The sequence below is a fragment of the Pseudoliparis swirei genome, chromosome 2, assembly GCF_029220125.1.
Source record: "Pseudoliparis swirei isolate HS2019 ecotype Mariana Trench chromosome 2, NWPU_hadal_v1, whole genome shotgun sequence".
Lineage (NCBI taxonomy): Eukaryota > Metazoa > Chordata > Actinopteri > Perciformes > Liparidae > Pseudoliparis > Pseudoliparis swirei.
Genome location: NC_079389.1, coordinates 5,508,067 through 5,524,083, shown reverse-complemented (window position 1 = coordinate 5,524,083; position 16,017 = coordinate 5,508,067). Strand labels below are relative to the sequence as shown.

General features: G+C 41.1%; 1 protein-coding gene across 1 annotated transcript; it reads left to right on the top strand.

The window, feature by feature from the left end:
- Positions 1-12,682: 12,682 nt before the first annotated feature.
- On the top strand, positions 12,683-15,353 carry col8a1a (collagen, type VIII, alpha 1a). Its single transcript, XM_056435472.1, has 2 exons — positions 12,683-12,980; positions 13,426-15,353. The coding sequence occupies exons 1-2, from the start codon at positions 12,692-12,694 to the stop codon at positions 15,351-15,353; spliced, it is 2,217 nt and encodes a 738-aa protein (XP_056291447.1). The 5' UTR covers positions 12,683-12,691.
- Positions 15,354-16,017: the final 664 nt, after the last annotated feature.

Genomic DNA, 16,017 nt, shown 5'->3' with positions numbered 1-16,017 from the left:
CACGCGGCTCAGACTGAGTCCTCATTGGACGGATTTTCACCACGTTTCATGTCTCACTGATGCTGAATCGGCTTTTCCCAGGCGGAGGATGGTCCTCCGAGGACTTCCTCATGAAACAATGCTTTTTCTAGTCACAGCCCAAAGTAACATCACAGGAGTAAATATGCTCAAAAGTAACAGTCTTGAGGCGTCAACGCACTCGAAGGTTTAATGACAGCATTCGGTTTCATGTGTTTATTTAATCTTGAGACGAAGGGATTTATGTCATATAGTGAAGTTGAGTGTTAGAAACTAAAATGTTGAAATATGAACTCAAAGATAACTTTCTGTCATTGCCCCGAAGATAAATACATTTGGTCACGTCTCACCTCTGAATATATATACCTGTGTGTGTGTGTGTGTGTGTGCATATAGTTGTTCCCCAGGTGTGTGATCTTTACCAACCAGCTCCAGCGTCTCTCTCTCTCTCTCTCTCTCTCTCTCTCTCTCTCGCTCTCTCTCCCGCTCTCTCTCCCGCTCCCACCCGAGTGGCTCCACCCTCCAGCAGATATAAGTTGTGTCCTCAAGGTGTGCGTCCCTCTGTGTGGTTGTCTGTCTGCCTGCTGTTCTGCCCATTGGCCTGACTGCATTGATTATTACCCCATAAACGGCCACGCACAAAGGTAAGCACTGTCCTCTATATATATATACATATATATATGATTTATTCATTTGTATGATTATTGGTCTGTTTTTGTGCGTATGTATGATGTTGCTTTATTGCTTTTATTATTCACCGTGTGCTTGTTCCGCTACATTATATGGATCCATTACATCTTCTGATTAGTTCACTTTAAACTTTTCATACAAATTTAAATGCCTGGTGAAACTATTTTATTGGGCGAGTAGTCTCCTCTTTTTCACTCTTAAAATGAGATGATTTCCAACTTATAAGCTTTAAAACAGAAGCTTGAATTGAGAGATAACATGATACATACAATTGATACATTTTCATGTATTTTGTGAATTGAAAGGCCTTTCGCCATGGAGTTATCATCATCATCATCATCATCATTATCATCATCCTCCTCCTCCTCCTCCTCTCCTGAGCTAGAGGGCTGCTTCCCTCACTTTGTTACTTACTTGAAGGCAAACTGTCGCTGTGTTTGCCGGGCGAGCAGCAGCAGTTTGGTGAGAAGAGGCTGCAGAGCAAACACATGGTGGGCTCTGAGCGCCTCCGGCTCTCTGGCCTCTGGTGTTACTCATCGGTTCTATGACTTCAGAAAGTTTATGTTTTCACCTCAGGTCGATATTAGTGTGAGGCTACAGCCCAAGTGTGTTTTTTGTTGTTTTATTGGTATAAAAACATAAATCTTTACTTGTGTTTTCAGGGCCGACTCCGGCCTGTCTCACAAACCAAAGCCTTTTACTGAGACCACAGTTATTTCGCAGCATGACGTTGAATGAAAAGTTGAATATATATATTTATATTTATATATATTTATATATATATATTTGTACTTATATATATATGCTTATGTATATATATTTATATATTAAGATATTTATTTATATACAGTATATATATATATATTTATATACAGTGTATATATATATATATTTATTTACATACATTATATATATATATATATTTATATATATATATATATATATATATATATACAGGACTGTCTCAGAAAATTAGAATATTGTGATGTGATTCTTTTTTTTCTGTAATGCAATCAAAAAAAAAAATGTCATGCATTCTGGATTCATTACAATCAACTGAAATATTGCAAGCCTTTTATTCTTTTAATATTGCTTATGATTTTAACTTAAGAAAACTCAAATATCCTATCTCTAAATATTAGAATATCATGAAAAAGTATACTAGTAGGGTATTAAACAAATCACTTGAATTGTCTAATTAACTCGAAACACCTGCAAGGGTTTCCTGAGCCTTGACAAACACTCAGCTGTTATAAATCTTTTTTTTATTCTGAAATTTTAAAATTTTAATTTTTAGGGATTTTAGTTTTTAAGTAGTATTTTTATAATTGCAATATTAAAAGAATAAAAGGCTTGCAAATAATCATTAATGTTGATTTGTAAGAATGCATGACATTTTTGTTTTTTTAATTGCATTACAGAAAATAAAGAACTTTATCACAATATTCTAATTTTCTGAGACAGTCCTGTATATATATATATATATTGGATCCATTCGGCATTGACTTGTGGAATCAACACAGATCTGCCCTCGGAAAACTACCATCAATTATTTCTTCTCTTCTTTGCTTGCATGACGATTAGATTCGACTCTCTTGTTTAATTGACACTCTGTAGTTTAGTCTTTTACAGTCGTTCAGAAGCCTAAAATAAAGCACACATTATATTGTGGGAAAAGAAAGCTATCGCCCGAGGGTTCACCGTCCCTCGCCTAATGACGGTTATACCTTCACGTGAAGCTTCTCCTTTGTTCTCCCTCCTTTCTCTGCTTGCTGATCTTTGCATTGCGTCATAGTATAAAATCATGTGTGTGTGTGTGTGTGTGTGTGGCTCCTGCGGTGACCTCGGCGTGTGAAAAATGTCCCGTGCACAATAATTAACCTTTTCCAAAAACGCCGTGCGTGCCTCCCGTACACATTGTCCAGCCGACGTCAGGAATGCGCTGGACAAAAGGACCCAATGAAAAGCCAGAATAATGGTTTGGTGAAGGAGAGAGAGGGGGGGGGGGGGGCGAGGTAAACACTTTGCTCATTTAGCTGCACAGCTGTGGCGGCCTGTGTGTGTGGAGTGGCTCGACTCCTCCAGGTTTGTGGACGAGGTTTTGTTTGAACGAGGACGTTTGCAGCGTGACTTGAAGAGGTGTTTGTTTTTACGAGGGCTGCTTCGTGGTGAAAAAAAAAGAAGAAACTGCGTTTAGGTGAGCCCACGTTTCACTGAGAAACTGCATCGTCAGCGCAATCACCAAGATCGAGTGCGAAGGGGTCACCGCCGGCTCGTGTATGAATGTGAAACTGGCAATCGGTGCAGGGAGGGAACGTAGGCGTGGCTTGACTGAGATTTAAGCGCTGGCTTCTGGTCAGAAGGAGGAACTCAAAAAGGCCGACATTAGCTGATTTAATACATTTAGTTTAGGTGCGTCCGTAATTTTTCCTTTCAAATTCCACGAGCGTTCACAAGTTTGGGGTCACCCAGACAGTTTGGTGTTTTCCATGAAAACTTTTATTTAACAAATGAATTGCAAAATGAATATAAAATATAGTCAAGACATCGACAAGGTTAGAAATAATGATTTTTAATTGAAATATTAACTTCAAACTTGTGGCTCAAAGGAAGGCCAGTTTTATAGCTTCTCTCACCAGCAAAACTGTTTTCAGCTGCGCTCACATAAAAAGAGTTTCAAGGGTTTTCTACCCCTCCGTTAGACTTCTAAGGCGATAACACAATGTACCACTAGAACACTGGAGATGGGCCTCTACACACCTCTGTAGAGACTTCATTAACAACCAGAGAATAGTCATTTACCACAGTAACTATGGAGAGAGGGTATTTATGATTAATTTAATGTTAACAGTGCTTTATTTTGAAAACGAAGGACGCAAACTTTTGAACGTAGTGTATAGAAAATATAATAAAGCACAAGCGGAGCAAACACATGTGTGCTCATGTAAACAGTTGAACACCAGATTGTTAAATGATGTCTTCATCACATCTCATCGCCATTAGATCTTTTTTCTGTGGCGTTCTTCTTTCTTTTGGTTTCAAGAGACACTCCTTTGGTTTTGCGGGTCACCGAGTGGCTTCAGGTCACTTGAACCAAAGAAATGGGAGGAAAAAGATAGAAATGAGGCAGAGAGAGAGGTGAAGACGGTGGCGAACAGGCTTCGCTCTGTTCTGCACACAGAGGAAGGAAGGGAGGCGGCGAGGAGAGAGGCGTCAAGGAGGAGAGAGACAAATGCGCCTGGAGACACGAGCAGACGCACAGCGGATATTCACATCGCGGTCTAATGCACGAGAGGAGACATTTTTGAGGAAGAATGTTGCCCCCCCACACACACACACACACACAAACACAACCACCATCACCACCACCACCACCACCGTCCCCCCAGCTGATCTGTCACTGAATGTATGTGTGAGCAAGATAAATCCATCTATTTTCTTGCTCCTGTGTGTGTGTTTTTGGCGGGCTTTAATTGACACACATGGCAATATGGTCGCAGGCTGTTTCCCTATAATATTTAATATTAAATAAAAAAACATCTCCGTCTCCATCATTCCTTAAGTGTAGCTCGGAAATCAGAAGTCGGAGCTGGGAACGTCGTCATGCCCGAGTTGACGCCGTTTCAGTGCGACATGTCGGAAAAACCTCGTGTTTTTTTGGTCGCGCCAGGTTAGCTGTTAGCTTTAGTCTTCGTTAGCATTGCGTTTATTTAAAAGTCTCCACGGTTAGAAGTTGCGAAGTACTGTGTTCACGATTAAACGACACACAAATGAGACAGAAGTGCTGACAACACGATGTCACCGCTGCGTTTTTTCTAAAATACTTTTGAGCTGCATCTCTGGATTTTTAAATCGTGGGTTGGTGGGATTCGTCCAACTTCGGGCTCCTGACCTCTGGTGGCCAGTTCCAGTTGTTACACTTCGGTGATCGGTATCACACGAGGAAGCACAGTGCGTTTGAACTTGTGCTGCTCTTTGGTTTAACTTCGAAAAGTCGGAGGAGCCCCCCCCCCCAGAACCAGTTTGGTATGAATCGGACCCAGCGTGTCGGAGAACTCGCCAAATTATGTGTTTTTCACAAAATAGAAAATGGCCAGAAATCTAAGTAGGCGGAGCTTAAGGGGTCTGAGAGGCTTTTTTGTAGAACAGGTCCAAGTGGGCATGTGTGAAAAATCTCTGGGAGAGAGGCGTCGCCGGTCAAACTTTGAGGGGTGCTAGAGAGCTAATATTTAAAGCCGAATTTCAAAGTGTACGTCATCCTTCAATTTTCACCAAGCCTGACAAGCTTGTCAAATTTGGTGACTTTTCGTCTCAAGGAAGTACCCCCAATATACGGCTAATGTTAAAAACAAATTGGGGGGGGGGGGGGGGGGGGGTTGCACAGCTGCTGCTGTTTTAATGAGATTCTGGAAGTCACAGCTTGTTTAAACTACAGCGGCCGACACCTCCACCGGGGCGAAGGGCCGAGCTCAGTGGTGGGTGACCAGCTACACGCATCGTCGTTGGCAGCAGATGTTGAGCAATCAAGATTTCTGTATATTTGTATTTATTTGTACCCCCCCCCCCCCTCCCTTCCTCGCGACGAAATGTCATCAAGCCTCTCAAACCCCTTAAGCTCCGCCTACTTAGATTCTCGGCCATTTTGAATTTTTGTGAAAAACACATACAGGACTGTCTCAGAAAATTAGAATATTGTGATAAAGTTCTTTATTTTCTGTAATGCAATTTAAAAAACAAAAATGTCATGCATTCTGGATTCATTACAAATCAACTGAAATATTGCAAGCCTTTTATTCTTTTAATATTGCTGATTATGGCTTACAGCTTAAGAAAACTCTAAAATCCTATCTCATAAAATTTTAATAGTTCCTCAGACCAAGTAAAAAAAAAGATTTATAACAGCTGAGTGTTTGTCAAGGCTCAGGAAACCCTTGCAGGTGTTTCGAGTTAATTAGACAATTCAAGTGATTTGTTTAATACCCTACTAGTATACTTTTTCATGATATTCTAATATTTAGAGATAGGATATTTGAGTTTTCTTAAGCTGTAAGCCATAATCAGCAATAAATCAGAATAAAAGGCTTGCAATATTTCAGTTGATTTGTAATGAAACAAGATGCATATTTTTGTTTTTTTAATTGCATTACAGAAAATAAAGAACTTCATCACAATATTCTAATTTTCTGAGACAGTCCTGTAATTGACAAGTTCTCCTGCACGCTGGGTCCGATTCACACCAAACTGGTTCCGTCGATCATGATTGAAGCTATATTTTGCTTTGCTATTTGTTTACATTAGAGACATGAGAATATATACTGTGAAATGGAAATTCTATATCATAGCGTTCATAGACGGAGCCAATGTGCAATATTAGATGGCATTTTTAGTAAATGACTCCCACAGGATAGATAGATAGATACTTTATTAATCCCCAAGGGGAAATTTGTCGTAACAGTAGCAGCACCAATAAACTAAACACAAGAGAATAAAAAATAAATAAAATATAAAATATAAAAAACAGGGATGAAAGATAGAGATGTATACGAGTGAAAGATATAGATGTATACAAGAAGTATACAAAGTAAAATATAAAATAAAATATATATGTATATATACAACATATATGCATACGCAATACAATACTAATGAATGCAGTGTATAATTAAATTAGATATAAAAATATTAAATATAGACAGTGTGCAAAATGCAAAGTGTGTGTATGTGTGTAGTGGGGGGCGGCTTTAGCTCAGTGGGGTAAGAGGGCCGTCCTTCAACCGCAAGGTCGTGGGTTCGATCCCCGCTCTCCCCATTAGCTGCAAGTCGAAGTGTCCTTGAGCAAGGCACTGAACCTCCGGGTGTATCACTGCAGCCCACTGCTCCTTAATAACTAAGGATGGGTTAAATGCAGAGAACTAATTTCCCCTTGGGGATTAATAAAAGTGTATATATATTTATTTTTTTAGTGTAAATGAAAATGAAATGTATGTGTGTATGTGTGAAGTGTAAATAAATGAAATGTGTGAAGTGCAGATCAACATAGTGTAAATATGAAGTTATTATTACAGTTATTGCACTATGATCTGGCAAGAGGTGATCTGTTATAGAGCCTCATAGCCGTCGGCAGGAATGTTCTCCTGTATCTGTCCTCGGAGCGTGAAGAAACGTTTGGAGAAAGTCCTCCTCTGTCCCTGTAGGAGGTGGTGGAGAGGGTGGTCCGGGTTGTCCAATATGGACACAAGTTTGTCACAAGGATGACTCCTGATGACGTAGGGGACTACCCCCACCAGGAAATATCTCAATATTCTCCGGTCGGATTGAGACAAACATACAGACTCCATTTATATGTTGACATCAGGTCACTCGTTTTTTTGGGTCCAAAACTTAGTTTTATGACTAAATATCCATAAAACTACAGACAATCCCATCCGCCTCAGCTGCTCCTTTGTGTTCACTACTAATTGGCTGACACAATTCACAAATATGGTGAACATGGGTATAATGATAACCTGCTGAGCAGCATCTCACGGTGACATTGTCATCGTGCCGAGGGAGGCAGATTGTTTTTTTTACGTTCACAAGTGACTTCATGTCTGCCGTCGGTACGGAGGTCACGAGTGTTTTCTTAAAGTGAACTTGGCACAATGGACTTCTTTACGGTCACTTTGTTCAGACGTGGAAATGTTGCCGCTCAATGTTTCTGCCCCGAGTCTGAAAGCGGCCCGACTGCACGAACACGTCTCTCCACAGGCGACACTCGTGGAGATCAAATGTGTTAAAAAAACGCGCACAAGGTGAAGAAAAGAGGGTGTTTCCATTACACTGTTGTGACAACGTCGTGGTGTTGCTACGCGACACTGAACAGACCCTCGTTGTGCGGTGGTCGCAGGTTTTGTCAGAATATTTCCAACCCTTTAAAACCACCCATGCACGCACACATTCACACATTCACACACACTCACACATTCACACACACTCACACACACTCAGGCGCATACTGACACTGTGCTGAGATGTTCCTAAAAGGCAGTAAAACGGTCCTATTTGTTTTCTTAAACCGTTTTATGTATGTACACTACCGTTCAAAAGTTTGGGGTCATCCAGACAATTTCGTGTCTTCCATGAAAACTCACTTTTATTTATCAAATGAATTGAAAATTGAATAGAAAATATAGTCAAGACATTGACAAGGTTAGAAATAATGATTAATATTTGAAGTATTAATTTTGTTCTTCAAACTTCAAGCTCAAAGGAAGGCCAGTTGTATAGCTTATATCACCAGCATAACTGTTTTCAGCTGTGCTAACATAATTGCACAAGGGTTTTCTAATCAGATATTAGTCTTCTAAGGCGATTAGCAAACACAATGTACCATTAGAACACTGGAGTGATCGTTGATGGAAATGGGCCTCTATACACCTATGGAGATATTTAATTAGAAACCAGACGTTTCCACCTAGAATAGTCATTTACCACATTAACAATGTATAGTGTGGATTTTTGATTAATGTTATCTTTATTGAAAAAACAGTGCTTTTCTTTGAAAAATAAAGACATTTCTAAGTGACCCCAAACTTTTGAACGGTAGTGTATATATATATATATATAAATGGGCATATCATAATATACATGATATATTGCGCTGCTATCCTTGAGACTGTCTTCTCTCAACTTTAAAACAAACAAAAAAAGCATATTTATTTTAACTGTTTGACATTTTCTATAAAGTTTACAATCTCTGTAAATGAGAGAAATCACGATCAACACTCATTTGGTCGTTATATTGAAATGTGTCAAAAGTGCACTTCCTGCTCTCCGTCCTTTTCTGTGCCATCATAATTAGATTAGATTATATATTCCTTTATTAGTCCCGCAGTGGGTAAATGCAGGATCACAGCATTAGAGCATTAATAAAAGATAACAATAAAACACAATAAGAATAATAAATACTAATTATTAATACTAAATATACAGAGGAAACAAGACACATATAATATAATATATTTATGTACAAAGCTTTTTATTTTATTTAGAAAAATGCCACAATGTGTCCGGAATAGCGATAATTTCATATATCCCAAAAATGAACATTTATTTAAAAAAGAGCCACTGTATACATTTTGGTGTCATTAAAATAATATAAATATACATGATATATTGCGCTGCTAGTCCTTACTTTGTCTTCTCTCAACTTATTTTAACTGTTTGACATTTTGTATAAAGTTTACAATCTCTGTAAATGAGAGAAAACATCCCAAAAATGAACATTTATTTAAAAAAGTGACACTGTATACATTTTGGTGTCATTAAAAATCATTCTGCTTTATGTTTGGACACTTTTGCGCCATAAAAACTTCCTTTTTGTGTTAAAGTATAGAATAGCGACTGTTGCCTGGCATACCAATCAATACATGGTGGAAAAGATTATTTGTTAGTGAAAGTGCATCTGAATATTTCTTTGAAGTTATCAGTTTTAAGACCCAGAATCATCCTCAACTACATATGCTTTAAAGGTGCTGCCAAGGTTTTGGATCTCTTAACCCTCCTGTTATGTTGCGGGTCAAATTGACCCGTTTCAAAGTTTGAAAATCTAGGAAAAATATTTGTCAGTATTTTTTCTGTATAAAACTTCTTCTGCTTACCTTATTTAGTGGAATCAACATTTTAAAACGTAAAAAATAAATAAATGTATTTGCAATGAAAAAAAAAAACGTACAAAATGCAAATAAAATTTAGGAGAAAATACATGTTATGGTCGACTAATGCAATTTATATCTAGATATAAAGAACTCTGATCTATGAAGGGGTGAATAACTCAATTCCACCAAAAACTGATTGAATTGTTAGTAATGAAATTGGTGATGAGGTACAAACTATAGTTTGTAGGATTTTTTTGTTTCTGATCGCTTTTGGGTGATTCAACATCAACCGGGTGAAATTGACCCGGGAACACCACGGCTGTAAGAAACGAACATAACAGCAGGGTTAAGGATTCAGGAGACATTCTTACATTTCTCTCTGTTCAGACTTCATAATATATGAATAGTTTCATTATTAGTAGCAACTTGGAAACCTTAAGTTAACAAAAAAAGGTTTATTCTCAAATTGTCATATTTTAGAGATTCATTATTTTCTTATCCATTTTCTTTACTTCCGTGTATTTTATTTAGAGCTCTCTTTTTTCTTTTTTCTTTATTACGATACTGGGAACAGACCGCCGCTTCCAATAAAGCAGGTAAAAATAAACCGGCGGCATTCCTCCGAGCTCTTTGGCATGTTTGGCTTCTTCCGGCCGGGGGAAACTCGGTGGGCTTCTTTCAAAGAACGGCTCTCATGGGGAGAGACGGTGGCATCGCCGTGTCAGAATTAACATTCGACTGGGAAAAGGTCAAAGGGCAGAGAAGATCCAACGAGCCGGCGATGGACTGGACACTAAGGACGGGCTTTAGGATGTGAATTAGAAATAATAATAATTTAGGAGATAAGTGAACCGACACTGGGATGGAAACTGGAAACTGAGACACCTAGAGGAGCTGTGCATGGTGACCTATAGTTCTGCTTCGTTATCGGCCGTTTAAAGCAAAGATCTTTAGGGTTCGATAATGTCTCGTGAAACATAGAAACATAAATATACGTTTTGACCTCCCCCGTATTTTGTTTATATACTTTTTTAATTTTTCGTTTTAGGTCTTGTGCCACCATGGAGGCACCGATTCATGTAACTTAGTTGTGTGTCTGTCTCTTGTTGGACCAGACGTCTGACGGGCACCTGCAGGCGGCTTTAGATATTTCTCATGAATCATCTTGTGTTAGATTTTGATCGTCTCGAGATTTTTGTGTTAAATACCCGACTGAAAGTGTTTGCACTAATGCAGCGACAGATGCTCTGACTCTAAGACCATTTCACGGTTGTAAAAAGTAGAAAATGGGTTCCAATCCTCTTGGTGTGTGTGTGTGTGTGTCGGTGTGTGGCATCAGCATACAGGAAGTGAACATGGACCCAGAGCTGTTGTCCCGACTATGCGATTACTAGCCGACACATCAAATATCTTCTGTTTGATGAGTGCCGCTATGAGTCTGATACCAACACCAACACACTGCGACTCCATTGTAAAGCCGATGGTCATCAGGCGGTCAGAGTATAAAGAGCAATATAAGACACATGGGCCGGGTGGACGGCTCAAACAAATATAGGACTGTCACCTAGGAGACCGCCGTTTGTGTCCATGCAAAACTAAAAAAGTAAACGTTGACGTTTTGTCACAATGGTCTCTTGAGCTGTTAGTCGGTCAGTGACGTGAGTCATTAGTTAGTCAGCCAAGCCCTCTAATCTAAAGCCTGACTCGGTGATTGTATAAATCTAACTTCCTGTGAAGACGGACGTTGACGTTTACTAAAAAAAACGGATGTTTACATTAAAAAAAGTATTAAAAAGGTTAAAAATAAAAAATAAAAACTCTAAAATCCAAACACTGTGACGTAAGTCATTGGTTAGTCAACCAAGCTCTCTAATCCTAAACCTGACTCAGCGATTGTATAAAACTAACTTCCTGTGTTGACGGACGTTGATGTTAACAAAAAAATGGACATTAACTTTTAAAAAAAGATTTAAAAATTTAAAAAAACCACTCATGACTTAAGTCACAGTGTTTGGTTTCTAGTTAGTCAAGTCAACCAAACTCTCTAATCCTAAACCTGACTCAGCGATTGTATAAATGTAACTTCCTGTCAAGACAGACAAAAACAGACTCCCCAACAAAAAAACTCTAAAAAAAGGTGCATGTAACGCGTGGGACCGCAGCCATGTCCCAAACTGCTGCCGGCATGGCGCGTATACTTCCGGAGCGTCTCAGTTTGAGGCGAGGGGCCTGCGATGGAGCGTCGGTATTTGACATGTCGGGAAATGAGAATGTGTCGGTGGAATCTGCCGTTACCAGCAGGAGCGGCGAGGACACCAGAGAGGGAACTAGGAGGTCGCAGAAATACTTCACACACTTGTAAAAAGGAGAACAAAGAAAAGAAGAAGAAAAAACGTTCGTGTCAGGCAACGAATGAATGTTTGAAACTAGTGTTAGATAGATAGATAGATAGATATATACTTTATTAATCCCCAAGGGGAAATTTGTCATTATTATGTCCCCACACATCTTAGACAGTGGTTCATTATGGGACTGATGGGCATCATGTTTTCACATCACGTTTGCAGACATGGAAAGTTCAGGAAAAATGTAATAACAGATTCAATGCGACATTAAATATGGTTCCCTCTAGTGGACAACTATAGTAAATGCAGTGTATCCCCACCTCCTGTATTCTATTGGATTTAAGTAGATGGGGTATTATTTGTTGATTAAAAGCCTAAAATATCTTTAATCTTAAAGGCTTTAGATTTAAACTGTTCAAGACATAGTTATATGAGAATCGTATTCTGAAAGTAGGACTTTGTAGGACTTGGAAATATACAGATAATTCTGCATAGTTCAGTCCAAATATATTAGATTGAAATGGTCATGGCAGACTAATAAATGTTGTTTAGGCATTTAAGACATTGACATTTTTGTTTCACGGAAAATAGTTCAGTAATACTTTCCATTGGGTGATAATATTTATGATGTTATTATAAAATAATAACATACATATCCCTATTGGTAGAGATGGCAACTTTGGCTAAGTGCAAATGGCCCACATTTAACCAGCTTATTTATTCAAAAAATCAAATATTACATAGAGACACCTTCACATGTGCAATTGACTGAAAACAATAACAAGAGCATTGTGTAGTACACATGTATATCCAGCAGAGGGAGACAGAGCGTCACCTGCAGCTGCATTGTGCAAATGAGGTTGTTGATGATGTTGTTATGACCTATATCATGAAATACTAAAGTGCTACCATACCAATGTGTGATCTACTCACTACTGTACAGGATTTTAAAACAGATCCCTCATATCTGGTCCTCTCTACCTTCCATTACAGGCCTTGGCCATGCGTCCCCTTCCTATCCCACTGCTCCTGACACTTTTACAGATTGCAGTACTCACGTATGTGAGTGCTGGGGCGTACTATGGACACAAGCAACACCCTCAGCCATACCAGCCGATGCAGCACCACCAACATATGGGCAAAGAGAACTTTCCCCAACAACAGTACCTTGGCAAGGAGGTTCCCTACATGCAGTACCCCCACTACAGGAAGGAGCTACCCCAGATGCCGATGCACAAGGGCAAAGAAAACCCTCGTAAAGGGGGCGGATATAATGGTGGCCAATACAAAGGTGAGTCATCAACAATCTTCCGTGAACATATACTACCGTTCAAAAGTTTGGGGGCACTGTGTTTGCTCATCGCCTTAGAAGACTAACAGAGGGTTAAAAAACCTTGCAAACCGTCTTTATGTTAGCGCAGCTGAAAACAGTTATAACGCTATAAAACTGGCCTTCCTTTGAGCTTGAAGTTTGAAGAACAACAATTATATTTCTAATGAAAGACATTATTTCCAACCTTGTCAATGTGTTGACTATATTTTCTATTCATTTTGCAATTAATTTGATAAATAAAGTGTGAGTTTTCATGGAAAACACCAAATTGTCTGGGTGACTCCAAACTTTTGACCGGTAGTGTACGATCACATCTTGAACACGTGTCCTCAGACCCAACAAGGACTCAATCATTATTTTCAATGTATTCATATAATCAAAATGCTGTCTGTGTATCTCACAGGTCAGACAATCCCTAGAGGGGCTGAAGGAATGCCCCAAGGAGAGCAAGGCCCAGTTGGACCACCAGGACCAAAGGGACCTGCGGGTCCTCCAGGGAATGGACTGCCTGGACCTGCGGGACAACCTGGATCTCCTGGTCCACCAGGAGTGCCTGGAATGGGAAAACCAGGTTTGCCAGGACTGTCCGGCAAGCCAGGAGGAAATGGTGACGCTGGACCACAAGGAGAAATGGGTCCTAGAGGTGAAGAAGGGCCAGCTGGGCAGCCAGGGCCTCAGGGTCCCCCAGGACCACCTGGGCTGCCAGGAATAGGTAAACCAGGGGTACAGGGATTACCGGGCCAACCAGGTTCCAAAGGAGAGCCAGGTCACAAAGGTCTGCCGGGACTACCGGGATTACCTGGACCCAAAGGTGATAAAGGAATGGGGCTGCCCGGACAACCTGGTCACAAAGGGCTTCCAGGGACCCCAGGACCTGCTGGCCCACGAGGGCTGCCTGGTTTTGGAAAACCTGGCTTGAATGGGGCACCAGGGCCACTAGGACCACCAGGAGGGAAAGGAAATCCTGGAGAGCTAGGACCAGCTGGGCCCCCTGGTGAAGGAGGACAGCCTGGCCCACCAGGCCAACCTGGTCATGGAAAGCCAGGTCAGAATGGCCTGCCAGGCCAGGCAGGCATGCCAGGTGGGAAAGGCCATCCAGGACCACCAGGTTTACCAGGAAAGCCAGGGCTTCCTGGATTTGGTAAACCAGGACTCCCAGGACCAAAGGGTGATAAAGGTATGGGTGGGTCCCCTGGACTTCCTGGGCCAAAAGGAGATAAGGGCCACGGAGGACTGCCTGGCCTGCTTGGACCCCTTGGACCAAATGGCCCACCAGGTCTTCCAGGCCCTACGGGAACCCCAGGAGGTTTAGGTGCACCTGGTCTGAAAGGTGACTGTGGAGAAGGAGGACATAAAGGGCTTAATGGATCTCAGGGTGACCCTGGTACCCCTGGGATACCCGGTAATGATGGTCTGCCTGGAGAGAATGGAGAGCCAGGACAAAGAGGTCCACCAGGACCGAGTGGCGCAAAGGGAGACGGAGGACATAAAGGTCTACCTGGTACCCATGGTACTCCAGGACTTCCCGGGCCAAAAGGACAAGGTGGACTTACTGGTGAGGTTGGTCCTCAAGGTCCCAAAGGAATCCCTGGAATGGATGGCAAAGCTGGATCAAACGGGCCTCCCGGTGTTCATGGGCCTAAAGGAGATAGTGGTCTACTAGGTCAACCAGGCATTCCAGGTGTGGGGAATCCGGGGCTTTCTGGACCCATAGGACCCCAAGGGAAAGAGGGCTCACCAGGAACCCCTGGACAACCAGGTACACCTGGCCTTCCCGGACCTCCTGGCCCACCCGGAGCATCTGGGCTGTATCCCGACATGGCAGGAGTGCTCTCCGAGATGGGCCCAGAACTGGATGGTGTAAAGGCCGGCGGCTACGGTAAGAAGGGCAAGTATGGAGGCAATGAAGCTGAAGTCATGGGTGCCAGTGGATTGGAAATGCCAGCGTTCACAGCGATAGTAACGACTCCCTTCCCACCTGTGGGCACTCCGGTCATCTTTGACAAGCTCTTGTACAATGGTCGCCAGAACTACAACCCCGAGACCGGAGTTTTCACCTGTGACATGCCCGGCATTTATTATTTTGCCTACCACGTTCATTGCAAAGGAGCTAACGTGTGGGTGGCTTTGATGAGGAACAATGAGCCGGTGATGTATACGTACGACGAATACAAAAAGGGATTCCTGGATCAAGCATCAGGGAGTGCAGTACTACCTCTACAAGCTGGGGACACTGTGTATATCCAGCTGCCCTCAGATCAGGCCTCAGGACTTTATGCTGGGCAGTACGTGCACTCCTCCTTCTCTGGGTATTTGTTATATCCGATGTAAAAGCACAAAAGCATATTTTTGTAGAATATAAAAACGCGATCAAGTCAACAAAATATTGATCTCGTGAGAGGTGAGGGGAAAACCAGGAGGTATGCCGGTGTGTATGTACAGCAGCTTTGATACTGTATCGCCTTATCGACGCATGATCGGAGGAGCAAAGTTGTTTTCTAACAGCTTTGCGTATATATATATATATATATATATATATAAAAAGGCATTGAAAGAACACCTCAAAGGTGACGGTTCCTCTGATGTGTTTGCATGCCAGAAAAGCCATAAGAATTACAATTTATACAAACATATAAAGAGAACATGTTCAGTTTACGCCAAAGAGGAAGACACACACTACAATTCTGGTGACACAAAGGCACATTTTGTTCCTGCACTGGCAGCTACCCCATGCAGCAAAGAATGTGAAATACAGTAGATACTCATAAAGGCATATTAATTCTTTTTTACTGTATGTTTTTGCATGCATGCATTTGTATTAATACAGTTTCTGTTCCTTGTTTTGTCGTGGAAAACATGTAAAATGACCTTAAGAATGGCAACGCATTGGAAGCTTTGCATTACAACAATTTGTATACGTAAAGTTATTTTAAAAAATAGCAAAATACAGTGTGAGAGCAACCTAAAGGACCTTTACAAGGCTTTATGTATACAC